Source organism: Moschus berezovskii, chromosome 22, assembly GCF_049115385.1.
Source record: "Moschus berezovskii isolate FMDL1 chromosome 22, NW_MosBer_1.0, whole genome shotgun sequence".
Taxonomy (NCBI): Eukaryota; Metazoa; Chordata; class Mammalia; order Artiodactyla; family Moschidae; genus Moschus; species Moschus berezovskii.
The window spans coordinates 23,194,443-23,215,865 of NC_142481.1; the positions used below are offsets into that span (position 1 = coordinate 23,194,443).

General features: G+C 41.9%; 1 protein-coding gene across 1 annotated transcript in view; it reads right to left on the bottom strand.

Moving 5' to 3' along the window:
* HYDIN (HYDIN axonemal central pair apparatus protein) overlaps positions 1-21,423 on the bottom strand; it is a 415,120-nt gene that overhangs the window by 89,928 nt on the left and 303,769 nt on the right. The window contains exons 26-38 of the mRNA XM_088830541.1: positions 20,974-21,076; positions 18,984-19,103; positions 18,529-18,738; positions 15,738-15,875; positions 12,600-12,777; positions 10,837-10,964; positions 9,086-9,213; positions 8,518-8,654; positions 8,162-8,289; positions 7,819-8,013; positions 7,340-7,489; positions 3,582-3,821; positions 627-795 (exon numbers count right to left, since the gene is read on the bottom strand). Coding sequence (XP_088686667.1) covers positions 627-795; positions 3,582-3,821; positions 7,340-7,489; positions 7,819-8,013; positions 8,162-8,289; positions 8,518-8,654; positions 9,086-9,213; positions 10,837-10,964; positions 12,600-12,777; positions 15,738-15,875; positions 18,529-18,738; positions 18,984-19,103; positions 20,974-21,076 — 2,024 coding nt within the window. The remainder of the gene's footprint in view (positions 1-626; positions 796-3,581; positions 3,822-7,339; positions 7,490-7,818; positions 8,014-8,161; positions 8,290-8,517; positions 8,655-9,085; positions 9,214-10,836; positions 10,965-12,599; positions 12,778-15,737; positions 15,876-18,528; positions 18,739-18,983; positions 19,104-20,973; positions 21,077-21,423) is intronic.

The following is a 21,423-nucleotide window of genomic DNA, read 5'->3' on the forward strand; positions in this document are numbered from 1 at the left end:
AGTGTACACAAGGGGGCCCCTGGGCAGATGATGGATAGCTTGGGGATGCTGGGCAAGAAAGGGCAAGATTATAAGAGCACAGCTTATCTTTGTGATTGAGGTTATGATCATGGAGGGTTTTTCCTCATGTGAACACCCCATGACTACCTCTCATAGGGCACTAATGTCTACCATGTGTGACAGATTATATCGCATCACCTAGGCACACACTTGGAGGCTGTGGAGTAGGATGGTTACTGTCGTGGACTCCAGAGTCAGAGAGCTCTGGGCTTAAGTGCTGGTTCTGCCACTTAAAACTGTGGGCCTGGATTTTCAGTGCTTCCTCTCTCACTTGTATGTGTGAAGCCCTCAGCACAGAGCTTGCAAGCATCAAGCATTCATCCTTCTATATCTGCATTAGCTGTTTTTAAGCCTCAACTCCCCACCAGACTCCAGGGAGAGCAGAATGTGTCCCAGTGTCCGCATCCATACAATGGGGACAACAGGGCCATTCTGTAAGGGTTAGAAAGGAAATCCCCAGGACATCTGAAGCCTGCTTGGCACCTGGCAGGTGCTCAGTAACTGGTTCATCTCCCAGTAGAGATATCTTAAAGAAGCCAGGGGTTCCAGAACCGTTGAGTTCTCACCGTTCTCCTGCGCCAGACTCTCCAGATATTTCACCTTCATCTGCTCCTCTTTGGACCGCTTTATCTCCCTGAAGTACTCATACACCTCTGGGGGCAGCTTCTCCCCTGGAAGGCGAGGAGGCAGCAGCAGAGAGTTGTAGGAATCATAGCCCTTCAGTGTTCGCAAGATCTGCGCAAGGAGAATGGGAGTTGCTGTTGGTCTGACTGGAATATTCCTCCCCACAGCCCCAGGTGAGCCTGCCATCCATCTCATGAAAGTCCTGCTTCTACTCAAGGCTGCTGCTGCTGCTGCTGCTAAGTCGCTTCAGTCGTGTCCGACTCTGTGCGACCCCACAGACAGCAGCCCACCAGGCTCCCCCGTCCCTGGGATTCTCCAGGCAAGAACACTAGCTGGGGTGTACACAAATACTTTCTGGACCTCAAAGGGGGGACATATATAGGGGATATATAGGGGATATATGATTTTGTGTCTGGGCATTTCCCATGTGGAAAAGAATTTTCTCCTTGTTTTAAAAACAACATTTACTGTTTTTCTTTTGTTTTTCTTCCCCATTGACAAAAGTACAGAACTCAATTATCCACTTTGAGTGACATGTTATTAAAAAAAATGGTTGTCTCATAAATAGAGGATGTAGAGAAAAACAGGTAAAATGGCCTTAGGTATGTATGTGCATACGTGTGTGTGTGTGTGTGTGTGTGTGTGTGTGTGTGTGTGCGCGTGTGTTTGAGAGAGAAACACAGAGGCAGATGTATATTAGGGTTGTCAGATGAAGCATAAGATGCCTAGTTAAATCTGAATTACAGATAAAAAGCTGATAATTTTTAAAGTATGAATTTGTCCCACATTGTTTATCTGGAAGTCAAGTTTAATTGGGGCAACCTGTTTTTCTTTCTGCTAAATCCTGCTACTCTAGGGTGTATATATATTTAGTATAGCAGACAGTAAAGTTGACTCCTAGAAAGCAATTACTTCCTAAGTTACTGGTGTGAAAAATCAGTTAGGTAACCATTCTCCAAGATCACCAATTTTAGTTGTTTGAAAACCAATATTAATGAGCTGATTCTAAAATTCACATGGAAGAACAGAGGGCTAAGAATAGTTAAAACGCTAATGAAGAAAAACAGAGAGGACTGTCCTACCAGATATCAGGACTTATGAAGTTGGAGCAACAGACTGGGAGGTGTAGATGTTGGTATAGACAAATGGAAATAGAGGAGAAAGTTTAGAATAGAACCCATGTGCATGCAGAGCTTTGATACAGGACAGAGGCGGCACAGCAGATCAGTGGGGACAGGAAGGATTGGTCCAAAGACTGGCTGACATAGAGACACAAAGGCCTGGCCAACGTGCTTCAACCAGGCCAGCGTTAAAGAGCCAGCCCAGGTGCACAGCGTCCTGTGGGATCAGCTGAACTCCCTGCGCCACATCATCACAGTTTATCTTCTCGTCTACCCAGGCCTACGGTCCTTATTCTTCACAGGATCATCCTTTATTCTTCACAGGATCATCCCTGATAAACCTGCATGCAAATCTCAGAGCCTCAGATTCTGCTTTCCCCAGACCCTGGCCCACGGTAAAGGCTGTTGTGCCAACACAAGCCACTGAACACTTAATATTACCTAATGGAGAAGCTTGCTTCCGCAGGGACAGAGTCCCACTTGGAGGAAAATTTCTGGATACAGAATCCAAATTGGGCAGAGCATAAACACTGGATGTAAAGACAATATTCAAAGGCCAAGTTGGTGGAGAGTCCAGAGGAAGCAGATCTTAAATGCATACTACTAAGTGAAAGAAGCCAGTGTGAATGTCTACATACAATATGATTCTACCTCTATGGCATCCTGGAAAACTACAGAGACAGTAAAAAGATCAGTGGTTACCAGGGGTTGGCGGGGGGTGGACAGCTGGGGCACAGAGGATATTTAGGGCAATAAAAATACTTTATATGACACTATAATGATGGATACTTGTACATTTGTATACATTCCTAGAATGTACCAAGAGTGGACTGTAAACTATGGACTTTGGGTGCTTAGGATGTCACACAAGTTCATCAATGGTAACAAATGTACCATTCGAGTGAGGGAGGTTGATAATGGGGGAGGGGAGATATGAGACATCTCTGCACCTTCCCCTCAATTTTGATAAGAATCTAAAACTGCTCTAAAAAATTAAGTTTTAAAAAAAATGGATAAGGCAGAGCAATTATAATATATGCAGCCCAGACCAACTAGGGGGAAAAAGGCAGACTTAAGTCCTAACGTGATTACATCAAATATAATGTAATATATAAATACCCCAATTTAGACACTGCCAGTCCATTCTAAAGGAGATCAATCCTGGGTGTTCATTGGAAGGAGTGATGCGAAAGCTGAAACTCCAATACTTTGGCCATCTCATGCAACAGGCTGACTCACTGGAAAAGACTCTGATGCTGGGAGGGATTGGGGGCGGGAGGAGAAGGGGACGACTGAGAATGAGATGGCTGGATGGCATCACCGACTCGATGGACGTGAGTTTGAGTGAACTCTGGGAGTTGGTGATGGACAGGGAGGTCTGGTGTGCTGTGATTCATGGGGTCGCAAAGAGTCGGACACGACTGAGTGACTGAACTGAACTGAACTGAGAGTATATTAAAAAGATGACCCAAATATATGCTGTCCACAAGAACCTCACTTCAAATACAATGACTGTGGCATACGTTCTTTAATGTTTTAACTCTAAGCATGAATTAGTTTTTCAATCAGCTGTTTAAAATGTATAATGAGATCACAAAGAAGCAATGAATTCTCTCAAGGCAAGGGAAGTAGGTCAGGAAAGACTGTGAAGTGGTCTTTAAATGGACAGGGAAGGGTTCATAAGAAGAAGGAGCAAAGGTCAGGAGTTATCCAAGCAGATAGGAGAGTACTTGGCAGGGCCCAGGAAAATGGAGTTTGGTTTCAGTCTGTGCTCACCTTCTCTTCTACAAGATATTGCTGGTCAAATTCTAAGGAGTAAAACTCAATAGGAAAGCTGCAGGGATTCTTCACCACCACCTCGGCCTCATCTCCAGCTGCGTAGGGCAGCAGGGGCCCCAGCTCCAGAACAGAGGGACTAAATTCCAAGCGTGGTTCTAGACCTTGCCCCTCCGCCAGCAGAGAAAGCTTTTGAGCACTCTGGGCAATCTGGAACACCAAGGTTTGGCTGTAGAATTTCTGGGAAACATAAAAACAAAACAAGCATCTGAATCTGTTTCTGTTGTCTGTCATGTAAAACTGATAACCACTGGAGAACAAAATGGATTCTGTTTAGATTAAGAAAGAAAACTTTTTCTTATAAAACAGCATGAGAGCAATTTAGATTAGAGTGTTAATGCTGGGAATCTAACATGCCAGGCACTGTACCAGGGCTTTATCACAGTCCTCAGAATGTTGTTCTCATACCCTTCAGAACCTCCAATGTGCTCAGATGTCCCACTGCCATTATCTGCACCTCTGGGCTCTCCTTTCACAGGCCCTGTTTCCCGTAAGTAAAGGGCAGGACAGAAATGCCAGAGAAATAACACCTTCTGGGAACAATCCTCAATCAACGACTCCCAGGAGTTATTGTATGAGCTCCCTCACTCCTGGGGAAGGAAAATTCTGAAATGTGCATTTTGTATATTTTCTCTGAGTTTCCAGTGGGATTAAGATCCAGTGTCCAAGGTAGCTGGCTCACTTTTACACCCTATTAGCTGCCTTCCTTTTCCTGATCACTTTCTACTTCTCTATTAGTATCCCCTACACTTCCTACAGCTTACACTCAAATTCTTGACTCCAAGTCTGTTTCTTAGAGAATCTGAATGATCACACTTCTATTATTTGAAGATACAGTTAAGCAACTGGTCAGAGATGATCAGCCAGGGCAATCAATTCATCTCATACAATTACAATCCAAATACCAGGTGACAGTGACACCAGTGACCCTAATCTTGTTTCATTGAGAAGTCTATTAAAATGCATATTCGCAGGCCCATTCCTAGAGACTTTGACTTGGCAGAGAAAGGACGGGAATTCTGCACTTTTAACCAGATGCCCAGGTTATTGTGAAACTTGGGCCCATGGCTTGGGTTTGGATGGCATGATTGACTGAGCAATCTGGGGAGCTTTTGAATACCTTAGTTTAAAGGGGAAAAATCAGATGGATAGAATGTGTAAGGACGTAGATACAAGTTCAAAAAATACCTATTGCTGGAGAGAGTAAGAAAATGAATTATTGGCTATGAAGCTTTTCTATATAATTATGGGTTTAGCATCTTATGTGATCCGAACATCTATATTTTAACTGCTTTTTAGGGAAGCATTTCTAAAACATTTCATTCAGCTCTTTGTATTCAGAACACGTTATAATGTCTAGGAGTTGTCACTGGGGACATCAATAGTTTCTCTGTGTTCCCAGTGCTGGTGCAGATATAGGCGTGGATCATACGGATTGCAAGGCTAACCAGTCTCTAGTATGTGTGCGTGCTCAGTCACTTCCGTCGTGTCCGATTCTTTGTGATCATATGGACTGTAGCCTGCGAGGTTCTTCTGTCCATGGGACTTTCCAGGCAAAAATACTGGAGTGGGTTACCATTTCCTTCTCCAGGGGATCTTCTGACCCAGGGATTGAATCTGCATCACTTATGTCTCCTGTATTGGCAGGTGGGTTCTTTACCACTAGCTCCACCTGGGAAGCCCTTGTACACAGCTAATAAATTCCTCTCCCAACTCTCATTTGAAAAGATGCATCCCAATGTTCATAACGGCACTGTTTACAATAGTCAAGACATGGAAGCAACCTAAATGTCCATCAAAAGATGAATGGATAAAGATGATGGGGTATATATGTACAATGGAATAAAAAAGAATGAAATAATACCATTAGCAACATGGATGGACCTAGAGATACTAAGTGAAGTAAGCCAAAGGCAAATATCATGTTATCACATATGTGGAATCTAAAAAAGTGATACAAATGAACTCATTTACAAAGCAGAAATAAACTCAGCCACAGAAAACAAATTCATGATTACCAAAAGGGATAGTGGGGTGGGGACAAAAACAAAGCCTTTGGGATTAACAATATATTAACATATATTGTTAATCCAAACTACTATTAACAAAATAGGTAAACAACAAGGACCTATAATATAGAACAGGGAACTCTACTCAATATCTTTTAATAACCAACCTATAATAGACAAGAGTCTGAAAAAGAATACATATATATTTATATATAACTGAATCACTTTGCTATGCATTTGAAACTAACACAACATTGTATACTGTAAGTTAGCTATATTTTAATAAAAATGATGCTTAAAAACTTCCTCTCCAATTTGGTGGAAATATTTTTTTAATTTTGATCAATTCTAATTCAGCATTTATGGAACTGTGCAAACAAATCTATGTTCTTTACTATATTTACTGATAATTCTCATTCAGTTAGACATCCAAAATCTTGAATAACCCCGCTGATAGTCTTAGGACTTCCTAAGAATGACAAACACGTTAGTTTTCTTTTGTTTTAAAGGATCAGAGAGATTTTGACAATGATAGAAACTGGGACTTTATTTTTAGAATCAGATATGAAACCATTCACGTTTCTCTCTTCTCACTAGATTCTTAAGCGTCTCATCAAAGCTGTTACCCGGAAAACAGGAGTTCACTATAGGTGTTTTATAAAACTCACATCCATTTCTTCTTTCAAAAGAACAGAGGAAAAACATCTCCCAAATGCCTTAGGCTTTGAGCAAAAGTCTTTACAGTGTAACCTCTTGAGATCCTCTCTGGTTCTAGGATTTTATCATTTTTCACTGTGTTCTTTGTCAGGAGTAGCTTTGTGTTGATGGTGTTTGCAAAAGAGTCATTTGTGAGGCCCAGGGAGTATGTTTATCAGGAAGTACTTATTATTATCACAACTACTGATGATAATAGTAAGTAGATATTGAGCCAGTACATATGGAGCAGAATGCTGTGCATTTTATTCACATTAATTCATTTCCTCTTCAAAATGACCCTAGGAGGTAGCTATTGCAGGTCAATAATGTCTTACCTGAAACCCTAGGGGCCAGATGTTTTAAAAATTCATATTTTTAAAAAGGAAAACATACCGCATATGCCCTATGTTATAAAGTATCATCTGCAGGGTCCCCTGGAATCAAGCACATTATTATTTCTGTGGCTGTAGTATTTGAGTCGGCAAATCAAGGCGGGTAAATAAAGGTTAAGCAGTTTCATGTCATTTCAGATTAGGTTTTTCTGCCAAATGAACTTGTGTCTGAAACTTATGAAATTCCCCTCCCTGCCCCCCGTTTTTAGATCTTATTGGATTTTGAAATTGCAATAAAGGATTTGGGGACATATGATATTATTATTTTTCATTTTATCTGTGAGCAAACTGAGGTCTAGTGAGGCTGAGTAATTTGTCCAAAATCATGTTCCCTCCAAGTGCAAAGGAAGAAGGCCACTAAGCCAGGTTTGCTGATAGAAGTGAGGGTGATAGATAGGAATTGGGACCACTGCTGCCAATTCCAGCAGTGGTGCTCCTAACCACCAGGACACAGCTCCTGTATGAACCAGAGTACTGGATGTCATAATCAGAACAATGAGGGACAGGTCACTCAAAGCTTCCCTGGAGATCAATTAAGCATGGACTTCGAGTAAATCTCAAAGAGACCCAGGGACTCCAACTACATTTCTTTAAAGCTTACCTCCTCTTTGGGCATGAATTTCACTTGCACGTTGGACCTCTCACCAGGATCCAAGACCCCAGAAGTGGGCTGAATCTCAAAGATCCGTGTCTTTGGCTTTAATTCAGCACATAGTTTGCGTCTTAAGTATTTTGGCATGTGTTTCTCCAGCTGGTGAAGTAATATTCGACAATTAGATCATTTTCTTTGGAAAATGATTCCATTCTCCATTCACTCAGCCTGTGTTTACTGATTACCTCCCAGGTGTCAGGGGATGCGTGGAACCAGGGAAACAAAGAAAAACAAGATACTCGCCAGATAGCATGGCCTGATAGGCCCTTGAGTGTTGGGCTGAGGGCCTACATTTTATTCAGGAGGCAGTGGTTGTCACTGAAAGTCTTTGAGCAGGAGGGTGAAGTGAAGAGAGTGAAAGTCTAAAATTATAAAGCTGGCGTAAATGGAGATGGAGAAAAGGCGACAATGGGCCAAAACTCACTTACCTTGCTAACAACTTGCTTATGGCTCTGGACGAACCATTCACAAGAGACTTGGAGATGATTGGAAAGCTGAATAGTTTCCACAAGGCACTGTCCACACTGAATTGTGGCAAACTCCACTTTTCCACAAGACAGTGTCATACTGGGAATGGTCACCTTGGCTTGGAGATGGATGTGGACTGGTGGCCCGCCAACCACCTATAAAGGGCATAAAATCGTGGTGACCACACAGCACAGGCTTGGAGGAAGAATCATGGCTGTGAAATCGCTGTGGACCATCACAGGGAGGTCAGCAAGCAGGGCTGGAAGCTGGGGAGGATCAGCTGGACCCAGTGGCGCGTCTTACCTTGATGGGCAGAATGACTTCTTTGTAGCCAACAGAAACATTGCCCCCTTGTGTGTCGAATCGCACTTCAAATGTTTCTGTTTCACAGTAAGGCAGATTCTTCACACGATCTAGCTCAATGCTAAAGCCTGGAGCAAGACAAACAAAACTTCTTTGTGGGACGGAAAAGTAGCAATCAAGAGCTGCTCTAGAGAGAGCCCACCTGAGGCAGGACAATCCTTCAAAGCATTGATTGATAGCCCAACACTTCTTTCAGCTGATCCCAGAAGAAACATAACCACCTCTCCAGGACAGTACAGCTGGGCAACTTGTCAGAAATGACATCATACAATAGAAAGGGTCTCCAGCCTGGTCACCTGTGTCATGAAGGACACGCTTCTCTGCATGGAAGGACACCGGAAAGTGGCTGGTGTTGGTGATCTTGATGATGTGGGTTTGGACGTCACCGAGGACGATGTAGCCAAAGTCCAGGATGTATTCTGGTAGCTGGACTCTGAAACAGTGAACAAGCTCTCCTTACCACTCGCGTTTCCATATGTGAGACAGTGTGAGGTCTCTTCTGTTTCCTCTGCAGAAGTCCCTTCTGTGGGGACTTCTGGGAGAACCACCACTCTCCAGAATGGAGGCTAGGGATGAGACACCTCCCCCAGGAGACCACACTTCTGCTTTAGCCCTCATCTCTAAATGCAGTCAGTGCTGATCCTTAAGCACCTGAAGCCCAGCCTGTCTATTACACAAAGTGGGAGGTTTCTAAGAGGCAGAGACCTGCCTGGCTGGCTGGCTGGCTGCTGGAGAATAGCAGATATGTGAAGCACGTGGATTTCATCCCAACATGATCAACCATTAAGTCAGGGAGCACTCTGGTGGAGGGCACCACCAGCTCTGCTACCTTCTAAAACAAACATGACAGGGAAGGTCACTTACTTGATTGGTTTACGGCGACTCCGATGGTAGAACTCATCCATGGACACAGGGACAATTGATTTCTGATGTTCTATGGCATAGTCTTGGACTATAAGTCGCTCTACTTCCATCTGGAGGTGAGCATTTAACTGGAGCAAAAGAGAAGAGCAAGTGAAAAAACTCTTTTAGAATATGCATTCTCAGTGGGGGCAATATCACCCCCAAGGGGGCAAAAACTACTTTGTGGAGGGAAAGTCAGAAAATCTTAGATATTACAATGGCTTGTGGCCCCTCCAAGGGGTCAGAGTACATAAATAGATATACAGGATAACTATTGGGTTAAAATTTTTATTGTAGGATAGAGTGGGCTAAACAAACTGTGCATCTATGCCATGGAATATTACTCAGCAATGAAGTAAGGAATGAACTATTTATGTTAATGGTTCTCAAGGGCATTTATGCTGAATGATAAAAACATCTCCAAAGGTTGCACATTGTATAATTCCATTTATATAACTTCTATGCTCATAACAAGAGTACAGAGATGGAGAACCATAGTGGTTGCCAAGTGAAAGGGGTGGGGAGCCTGGGGATTGCTATATCAATGTAAGCATGTAAGGACAAAAACAAATTAAAAATAAGAGGCTCAAGGGAGTTCACGGTTGCTGAGTGGTTAGTATTCTGGACTTTCACTGATGCAGTCCAGGTTTAATCTGGGAACTGAGATCCCAAAAGCTGTGCGGCATAGCCAAAAAAATAGAGGCTCAATTCTCCCCGTTAAAAATAAGGGTGGAGACTCATTCCAGTTTCACCTTTCTTGAGCATTTACTTAAGAAAACTTGCAAGTTCTTTCTTTGTCTCTTAGAAATACATACATATATATATATAAATATTTTTAGAGGGTAAGCTTTTCGTCAGCTTCATAACCCAGGAGTGTCTTTCTCAAGGACCTGGGAACCATCTCTTTGACATGGTTTGACATCTCTGTGTCACTATGAAGGAATACAGAGCCCCATCTCCCAGTTTCCGTGGGGGGACAGAGTCCAACTTCAGAGGATTCTATCATAAAAACACAAGAGGTTTGTTTCCCTTTGGGTAAAGCCAATTAGCTAACACAGATGGTCATTCCAATTACCATGTGAGTTCAGCATGAACTGTGATAAATGTTGCTGTCAAGTCCTCTTACCTGAGGACTAGTTATAGCTCTTAAGGACTAGTTACTGTTTACTTTGAGAACATGCATATAATGGGTTATATACAGTGGGATTGTATCTGCTTGGCTCCATGAAAGACTGAGATTTCTTTCTGTCTTTGAAATCTCTTAGCAGACTACCAGAAACATGGAGCACTTTCTACTTTAATGCTTATCAATAATAAAGTTGGATTCTTTCTTTGTGGAGAGATTTTGTGGGTTGGAAAGGGAGTTTGTTTGTAATTCTATTTTCCCTTAACAACCACAAGGGATACTTAGGAGATGAAACACTTCTGTGTTTTAATTGTGGTGGTGTTTACACAAAGCTATACATGGAAAAAGTGGGTACAATCACACACACATACAGATACGCATACACATGTAGACATGCAGACAGACAGACACACGCGTACATATAAAACTGATGAAATCTGAATAAGCTCTGTGGCTTGTACCAATGTCAGTTTTCTAGTTTCTATATGGTTCTACAGTTACATAAGATGCTACTGTTGGGAAAAACTTTTTTTTCCTTGCAGCTTCCTGTGAATCTAGTTCCTGTGCAGAGTGAGGCCAATCTTACCTCAGAAGATTCATCATCAGGCACATGCTCCTCTGGTGTCTCTAAGTGATCAAGCACTTCACATTTCTTGCACTCTTTCTCTAGGTTTTTTCTGGCCTGATTTAAGAAGATTTCATATTTTTCACATCCTGTGGATGTGGAATTAGAAGTAAATCTGGATGGCTACAAATACATGAATTATGCCTAAAACATAGATTCTAAGCTCAGGGTCAATAAGATGAAAAGGGAAGTGAACTTTGTGATACTTCACCTACGATGTTTTCTCTGCTTCAGAGGATATTTTGTACCAGAGACCCCATGAAGTTCATAACATTATACTTTAGTGAGCTACCATCTAGTTCTCAAGAACTTTATGGCAGTAACATCCTGAGTCAGTTGTGGGGTGACCAACTGGATCCCAGCTTACTTGATATTTTGCCAATTTAAGCATAGACAGCTGTACCGCTTGGGAAACCTCTCCATGTTGGACAAATCCAGATGGATGGCCACCCTTAGCTTGGTCTTCATGTTTGTTGATTATCTATTAACTAAAAGAATATATTTAATTCAAGTTGCTTTAACTACAACTAAATAAGCTACAGTCCCCCCGAATCAGGGAGGGTGGGCAACGGTGGGAGAAATGTCAGACACCCAAGTTCACCAGTAAGTCAGCACAATTCAAATGCCCAAGCAGACAAAGTAATTAAAGTGCCTTATGTGAAATCACAAGAAGTGCTGAGACTGCGGTGAACTGGAGCAGAGAAAACTCAACTAATACTCAGATTTAAATTATGTTAAAGCTCTGTATTGGTTAAATATGTGTACTGCCATAAAGAGGCCAGACTGGCATCCAGTTTTCAACCACGAGGCAAAGGATTTCCTTCTTGAAATTGTATGTGGAGCTGGACTAACCTATGTCTGGTTGGAACTCTAGATGGTAGCGAGTAACATGTTCTTAGATTTACCAATATTTGTGTTCCTAGTTTCAGGAAGCAGACAATCGGGATATAATGAATCAACAGGTGAGTTAGTGACTTTGGGGAGTGGGGTAGGAGGAAAGGCTGAGGTGGGAGAGCTTAGTCTGAAGCTGCTTAGGGAATGTGGGTTTTAAGGAGCTTGAAGAATGAGAAGTTTCTCTTGACTCCTCATCCTGCAGCCCATGTCAGGAAGAAAGAGCCAGAGTCAGTCCATGGCTCAAAAAGCTGCTTAGTTGAGCTTCAGAATCTGTTAAGACAGAAATGCTCTGGTACAGAGTGATGGCTCCAGGAGCTGGATGTTGCCCAGAAAGTCCTTGGCTAGGGATGTGGGCAGACAATTAATAACAGTCTAAATTAGCCCCCAAACTGAGTAATGCCAGCATAAGGGGTTGGAACTGTGGTTGCTTCTCTTTACAGTTTATATTTTGAAAATTGTACTCCTTGCAGTAAAATTAGCCATAGCCTTCTCAATGGCCAACCATGAGTGAAAACTCAGGGAGACAGGGCAGCTGGAAGGAACATGCCATGGAAGAAAAGGCATTTGGAAGTATGATGTCCTGATCACTCTGTAATTTAATAATGGTGAAATTGTCCAAACGTCTTAATTTGGGACTGTCATGGACATATCTTGTTGCACTCATCTCAGGTCATCCAGTCAATTTCAACCCTTGATGTGTTTTGCAACTGAGGAATAACACAAAAGGGAGGACTGCCAAACAAATAACGCAGAGTGTCAGCACTCTTTTGATAAGCAGCTAAAATGCATCTTGTCATCCAGTGGGGAAATATTACAGGGGGTAGAAGTACCTTTGAGGTTCCTGGGGAGATCAAGGCAGATTCGGGGAAAGATTCCCTCTCCACTCAGAGTAATATTTTCTGGGTCCAGGTGGGCAATCTGTATCTGGAAACTTCTTTGAAAGATCTCAGGCACTCCAGGTAAGTAATAAACCTTCAATACTTGCTCTTTATGGGAACTGATAAAACCCTATGTGGCAGAAAGATCAGAGAGAACTTTAAGTAAAATTTACAATAGACGCTTGGTTCCAGCAGTTTGATGCACTGAATAACCCCAAGGGCTTAGTGTATGCCATAGTGTCCACTCACACTTCTCTCCCAAGATTCATTCCTATGCAGGTGTGAGAAAAGGACCGACAATAGAAAAACAGGCAACATATGTGGGCAGGCATTTCATAAAAGAGGAAACTGGAACAGCAAGTCAACACAGTGAAAGCTGCTTATTCTCATAAGTAATCAGGGAAATGAAAATTAAGATCATAATGAAAAAAATTTTAACCATAAGATTGGCAAACTTTGCCAAATTTCAGTGAGACTATGAACCAAAAGAAACTCATTTACGTCTTGTGGGAAATCACAAGATTTTTCACAGGAAAAGTCACCGTGAAAACTGTGTGCGCACCTCCTTATAAAGTTGAACAAATGCATAGCCTATGACCTCAAAATTTCACTCCTAGAAGAATTCTCTGTGAAAACTCTTCCACCTGTTGGCTGGGACACAGGTACAAGAGTATCTGTAGCAGGATTATTGAACAGCAAAACTTGGCGGGGGGAAATCCCCAAATGTGTTTTGACAGGGAAAAGGAAAACTACTTTCCATGTAGTAGTTACAAAATGAGTATTACACATTAGTGAAAATAAATGAACTATAGCTACATGCAACAATGTAGACTAGCCTTAAAAACAAAATATTAGGGGGGAAAACTGCACAAATTACAGGTACTGATGACAATTTTATAAAGCTCAAGGTAAAGCAAAATCCCATAAAATGAAATCTCCATGAGGGCAGGTATACCTGTATGTTTTGTTTACTATTCGATTACAGGTTCTAGAAAAATACCTGGTCATTGCAGGTGCTTAGAAGTTTTGATAAATTAATAAACTAAAAGTACTCGATGTAAAGATGCATACATATGTAATAAAACTGTATTTTACAAAGAGAATAACAAACATGAAATTCAGACTAGTGGTTGCTGGCCCAGGGGTAGCCAGAAGGAGTATGAGAGACAAAAAGAGCCTGGGTAGATTGCAGTATGTTGAACTGCATGCACCAACACACAAGTGATTTCAAATATATTAGTAATGTTCTGAGTTTGAAGATGGGTAGTAAGTACATAGGGTATTCATTTTTTTTATTATGCTCTAAAAGTCAAACACATGTGACATGGGTATCTTCTACATACATCAAATATCATATAATAAATCTTAAAAATTGTGAATAAGGTCACAAAATAAAAACTCTAGGTCAGTAATCAGAAAATAAAAGTGGGAGCATTTTATGGTAAAAACTACCAGAAAATCAGCCTAGAATATAAACCAGGGAAAATGCTATTATAGATTCAAGCTATTTAGAAGTGCTTTAAAAGTCATCTTTGAAGGGGTCTCTAATAATTTTTAAACATATCCTATTGTATTTTGATGTTACAACTGATGTATATTCTTTGAGGAAAAATTAGAGGATGAAGATAAGAAAAAGCCTGTCATGCAAACTTATGGAGTCTTAATGTACACTGACAGATCACTGTGGTTAATCCAGGTCAAAATATTAACTCAAAATCTGACCCCTTGAGGTACCTGGCAAAAACAAGTGCAACACTATTGGTAGTGTCACATTACAATCCAGGGTGAATGAGGCTCTCCCAGAGAGAACACTCTCAGCTGAAGATGACCCCAAGTCAAAGATTACAAATCATACGGGGAAAGCATTGATGATGAAAGAGAGTCAGCAGTCACATAAATAGGAATAATAATAACTCAGAAAAATGTAAAATAATGTACAAAATGATTAGTGATAAACGAAGAAATTAAAATCCCAAGTGAAAGTGGTGAATCGGATGGAATTTCTGAAATTAAGAGGGTAGGGTTAAACAGTAGATTATACTCAATTGAAAAGAAAATTGGATAACTGAAAGAGCTGAGGTAGTTATCTAGAAAACAGTATACAGAGGTAAAGAGTAAAGAGATACACATGTGAAATACAGGTTAAGAAACATGGACAGAGTGAGACGGTCCAACATATGTCTAACATTTGCTTTAGCAGACTAGAGAAAGATTAGAGAAAGTAGGGTAGAAGCAATACTTGAAGTGATAAGAAATGAGACACAGATCCTCACAAAGAAGGTGTACTGTGTGCTCAGTCACTCAGTCATGTCTGACTCTTTGCAACCCCATGGACTGGAACCCACAGGCTCCTCTCCCCACGGGGATTCTCTAGGCAAGAATACTGGAGCCTGCCAAGTGCCTCTGTCCATGGGGATTCTTCAGGCAAGAATACTGGAATGGGTTGCCAAGCCCTCTTCCAGGGGATCTACCCAACCCAGGGACCGAACCCAGGTCTCCCGCATTACAGGAGGATTCTTTACTGTCTGAGCCACCATGGAAACCCAACAACACTGGAGTGGGTAGGCTATCCCTTCTCCAGGGGATCTTCCCAATCCAGGAATCAAACCAGGGTCTCCTGCATTGCAGGTAGATTCTATACCAGCTGAGCTACCTGGGAAGCCAGAATGATGGAATGAACATATAACCAAGAAAAAGATACACTCATGATTACTGTAAAATGTATAGAACCAAATCACAGTAAAAACAACATACCAAATCTTGTGAAAGACAGTTACTATGCTACTTCAAAAGATGCGATATTAATATTGTGAATTAATATTAATAAACAAAGAAGAATTCAAAGTAAAAAGCATTAAAAGGGAAGAAAGTGGTTATTTACAATAGATAAAATATACAGTCCACAAAGAACACTTAACAGTCATTAAATCTTGTCTTAAATAACACAGAAATAAAAATGTATAAAAGGAAACTTTATATATTGTTATATACCATTTTATATACTCCAGGGTGTGGCTTACAGGTCTGAGTTTGGGCCCCTCCTACCATGATCAGTGGCTGTCATGGGTGGGTGTGGGGTAGGCTACTTACTGAGAGAGGCTGGATGAGTGGCACTCCTGGTAGAAGGTTGTCTGGTGAAGACTGGGGGTCAGTCAGAACCTTGAACTCAAAGCCAACTTTCCCAGTGTTCTTGAGAGTGATTTCATTCTCTGTGACATGGTCGAACAGCTCGAGAGGAGAAAAAGGAGATGAGTGACTCCCCTGCCACTCACCGTCCGAGATTCTGCCGTCATTCTGACCAAGGTGGATAGACAAGCACGCCTCACATACATGTATTTCATTTTCCATGAGGTGTCTGCTGTGTACGAAGTTGGTTCAGTTGCGTCTGACTCTTTGAGACCGCATGGACTGTAGCCTGCCAGGCTGCTCTGTCCATGGGATTCTCCAGGCAAGAATCCTGGAGCGGGTTGCCGTGCCCTCCTCCAGAGGGTAGATGCGGGCCAATCCCATGTTTTAGTATCACAATCAGGTGCCTGCTGGGTGGGAGGAGCACTGGACCCTGGAGTCTGGCTCTAGTCTTAGGTCTTCTAACAACTAATTTAGTTTAGTACAGCTGTAGGTAGCCTCCTTAGACCTCTGTTTCTTCACCAAAGGAATTCATATTAGAGGAATTCATATTCATATTCACCAATATGAATTCATATGCATCTTAAAGTAAACTTTTTTACATTAAGAAGATTCAGATAAGATTTGAGTTCAGAATTTTCTAGAGTGAATGTTTCTATTTTTACAGAGAGACATGGGAGTAATAGGCCAGACATGTTCTTTTTCCTGAGATTTTGCTCACACAATCCAAACGGTCCAATAATCACAAACTGAAGCCACTTAAGGGGCTCTTAGAATAAACTAGGGCAAGAACTAGCTACTTCAAAGGAAGTACTCTGAGCTGAGCCAGAACCAATCGCCCAGAAGACCTTGGAGATAAGGAGTGAAAGAGAAATCTATTTAGTCAACATGATACACAAAGTGTCAACAGGTGTTGGGTGAATTTGATTTTCAGCACAGTCTTTAACTTGTAAATATACGTGTATACATGCAATTCAGTAATAATACATGCAGTGGCTATATAATGGGGACTCTAATCCCCATTAAAATTTGGTAGGAGATATAGTATCGGAGTACATAACACTAATTCTAACTGGGAAGAGAAGCTGTACAGACATAGAACTGACAATTATTCCAAAGCAAGATTTAGAAAGTACATTATATCATTACACTATGGCAAAGACTATACCTAAGTGTCAAGAGAATGGAGTGTAGGAAGAAGGTAACAGAGGGATGGAGCTGAGCTGGGTCTTACAGTATGTGTGAGTTTGGAGCTGGCAGAGTGGAGGATGAAAGGGATAATAGAACAAGAAAGATGGAGGCAGGAAGGGCTAGGATGTATTAGGGCTAGTGGGTAAACCAGTCTGACTATAAATGAATAAACGGTTTATAACGGGAAATCATGAGAAATAAAGTTCAATATGTAGGGAGCATCAGTTAATAGAGGGACTTAGGATAACCTGCGGAGAAGGCAATGGCAAGCCACTCCAGTACTCTTGCCTAGAAAATCCCATGGATGGAGGAGCCTGGTAGGCTGCAGTCCGTGGGGTCGCTAAGGGTCGGACACGACTGAGCGACTTCACTTTCACTTTTCACTTTCACACATTGGAGAAGGAAATGGCAACCCACTCCAGTGTTCTTGCCTGGAGAATCCCAGGGACGGGGGAGCCTGGTGGGCTGCCGTCTATGGGGTCACACAGAGTCGGACATGACTGAAGTGACTTAGCAGCAGCAGCAGGATACCCTGACCCAGGTGGAGGAACCTGGCTCTGATCCACAGGGCAACTCATGATTGAATGCATTCTCTGATCCAGACACAGTACTGACCAGACACTAAAGAAACCATAAACACTTGGTGAAACAGGAAATGCCACCCCATTCCCATTTTATAGATGAGGGATGCTGAGACTTTGAGAGGTTAGGTGACAGTCACAGTCAGTAGGAAGTAAAAGAAAGATAACCTCTCAGTTCTTCTGACCACAAAACAATGTTCTCTTCTCTATGCTGCTTTTCCAAATGCTGCTGGAGTTAACCGTTCAGGGATTGATGGCATGAAAATGTAATCTGGGGGAAATCTATCTGACAGTGATATTTAGATGCATTATAGGTAGAAGCCAGGAATGCACTGTAATCCCTTGTCTCCATGGGTCTGTGGACCAGCAGCATCGACATCACCTGGGAGCTTGTTAGAAATGCAGAGTCTCAGGCTCCGTCATGAACCGACTGAATCAGAACCTGCACTTGAACAGGACTCCAGGTGATTCGTATACACATCATAGTCTGAGTAGTAATTTAGGCATAGCTTGATGAGATCCTGGAGTGTGATAACTGCATTGGTGATGGGAAAGGAAAACCAGCTCAGAAGAATTATGCTTGATGAAGGAACGAACCCTGGAGGGTGTAAGGATGTGGGGAGGTGAGGGACGGAGGGCAGTGGAAAATTCCGTAGAGGTCGTAAACTCAAGGGGCTGAGAAAGGAGGAGTCCTCCTGAAAGAAATAAAGAGCCTGGAATGGGCTTTTGGATTGAGAATAAAGATCCAAATTTTAGGGTCTAACATGCAGAATTTGAGGATACAATAAGAAAAGCAAGTGAAAATGTCTGGCATGTGGCTGGCAGTAAGAGGATGATCAGGGTTAGGAAGCAGATTAGGGATCAAGGACAGGGGTGATGGTGAGACTATGAAGACTGCAGGTTCCCGGAGAGATGAGAGCACAAGGACTTTGACCAATATTGAAGGCAAACCCAGAAAATCTCCTCCCGATGGCTGGCAATACCTGTAATCCATAGTTGATATCCTTGGTGTCAAAGGAGTAGTTGACCAGGGAGGCCTCTCCCCTTAGTATGATCTCATAGGTGGGTCCTCCTTCCACTTCGCACAGGGCCTTAGCCTGTGCAATGATGTCACAGTGTCCATAGAAGGTGAATGACATCTGGTGGCTACTGTGTGGCCGCAGCACTCCATAGAGGGGCAAAATATCAAACACCTGCAGAGAAGTCATCCCACAGGAAGGTCTGCAAAGGGTAGGCTAAAGTTCAGCCAACTTACAGACTGACTCCTCACTTCACCTTGCTTGATTCTACGAAAGGTGACTAACTCGGCACTCTGAAAATATATAATCACAAGGCAGTAATGGTGCTTGGGAAAATTTCGATTTCTAACTTGGGGGCAGGTGCTCAGTAAGAAGAGTGAATATCAGATGACTTTAGGGCCCGTGAGGTGTTAACTTACTTCTTCTATCCCGATGGAAGACATTTCATCCCGCTCAAAGCTCCATGGGGATTCCTGAAACTCCCTGTGGCTCTGGTTCATGTCTATTCTTTCTGTTTCAGCAGAGTTCATTTTCAAACCCTAGGGATTCAAGGTGTGAGGAAAAACATGTAAGCATTCATAAATTGTCATCAATGTGCTCCTCCCCTTCACTGACAGAAAAATGAAGTAGGTTGCATATATTTAAAAAAATGCACCTTTCCCCTCCCCTCTGTCCCCCCGCCCCGCCCCCCTCCCCACCCGGAGATAACTGGGCAAGTGTCCAAGATGTATGTACAAGGATGTTTACTGCAGTGTTATTTATAACAGCAAAACTCTGGAAGCAAACTAAATGCCTATCACTAGGCAGGCAGGGGGGTCGCTTTAAGTGAAGTGTACGTGGTACCTCTATCTGTGGAGGATGCATTTATGGACCAGGGATGACGTGCCTTACTGAGTAAAAAAGCAGTTCCATTTGTATAATATTCAGTTCAGTTCAGTCGCTCAGTCGTGTCCGACTCTTTGAGACCCCATGGACTGCAGCACGCCAGGCTTCCCTGTCCATCACCAACTCCCAGAGCTTGCTCAAACTCATGTCCATCAAGTGGTGATGCCACGCAACCATCTCATTTCATATGTGCAATATTACATATGCCTATGTATCACACCTGCAAGTGTGAGTGTGTTTAAATTCACTCAGATTTTCATATGCAAATAGAGATATCTGGGAGGGTAAATGCTAAAATTTTTCTATGAATGGTGGGATTTTGAAAATTTTTGCTTTCATTTTTCTATATTCTTAAATTTTCTATGACATCTTAAAAATACACAGAAAGCTTAAAAGATCAAAATACAAATCAATCATTAGGTTATTCTGCAGATTTATATGTATGTGTGTGTGCATAGTGTGAATATATACAAATACATTTATATTCTGATTTTTCAGTTAACATTATAGCATGACTGACACCTTCCCATATGACTAAATTTCTTTACAAGCATAATTTTAAATACTTTAAAAAACAGACCATGTAGTATTTTTACTTAATGTATCAGGGATTGCTCCAAATCAGTAAAAAGAAAAAAGTTCTCATTTTCTAAAAAAGGACTTCATCGTATTGCCTTGTGCAGATGTAATTATTCAACCAGTCTCTCATTGGGAGAATTAAGTAGTTTTCAATTTTTCTTCCTTTTTCTAATAAAGCTGCTATGTACAAGGATAGTTACCTGTTATTATGTAAACCTAAAGGTATATGTGTAGAATAGTACTGTAGTAGAGGAACTGTGTATTTTAAATTTTGATGTGCTCAATTGCTAAGTGATGTCCAACTCTTTGCAACCTCATGGTGTATCCCGCCAGGCTTCTCTGTCCATGGGATTTTCCAGGTGAGAATACTGGAGTGGGTTGCCATTTCCTTGTCCATTAAATTTTGATCCACCTGCGAAACTGCCTGTCATAAAGGCTCCACTAATTCACACCCCTACCTACAAAGTGTGAAAATGCTTGCTTCCCCCCACTCTGCCACTATAGAGGCAAATCCTATTTTAAAAGATTGCAGATCATCATGGACACAAAGCAATTTATTTTCTCAATTTTTTTTGCTATTTCTCAAGTGTTTTAACATACATCTTTGTATATACATCTACGTATATACAATATACATATTGTATTGTATATTGTAATAATCATTCCTGATTATTTCCTTAGGCCATCATTCTAGAAGGAGAATTTAAGAGTATGAATTTATAAATTCTCTTGCTCTTTTTTTTTTTTAACCATGTAAGACAGTTCTCCTTTTGTAGCCTCTATCTAGGGGCTGGGAAGAATGCATGATGGCCAAGGTCAGGGGTACCTGGTTTTTCCGTTACAGAGAAAATCTATGTGCTGAGGTGTCTGGGTTGTCACTGAGGTGATGGTTCTGTGGGTGTTTGGTTGGGAAGTGACCTGGAAAAAGATTCATAGCCCACTCACCCCAGAGAAAGGAAATCGTACGTTTGAGATGGCCAGGGTGGGCACTTGTGCTTTTTTGTTTTCTCTTTCTTCAGATCCAACATCTTCATCCACAATAATAGTCCTAGGGAGTTTAATGAAATGTGGGGAATCACTCATTCAGCCACCATCACAGCACAGTCTTCAGCTGCATGATGGCCCTGTCTTCCTCTCCCCTCTGCTGCACCCGAAAGAGTAAGTGAGGTTCTCACTCAAGAGACACTTTTCTCAAGCTGGTCAGTGCTCTGTTACTCCCTGCCCCCAAACACGCAGTCTAAGGCATCAGACTGGCCAATTTCCCAGAGGCCCCAACCCTTCTTTCCTGGCCTATGAAGCCCTTATCTGACTTACAGAAGTTCTCAAAAGCTCGGGCAACCCTTCAGACAATTTGGATGTGCCCCCAAGTGCTCAATGTTAAGCTTCATCATTTAT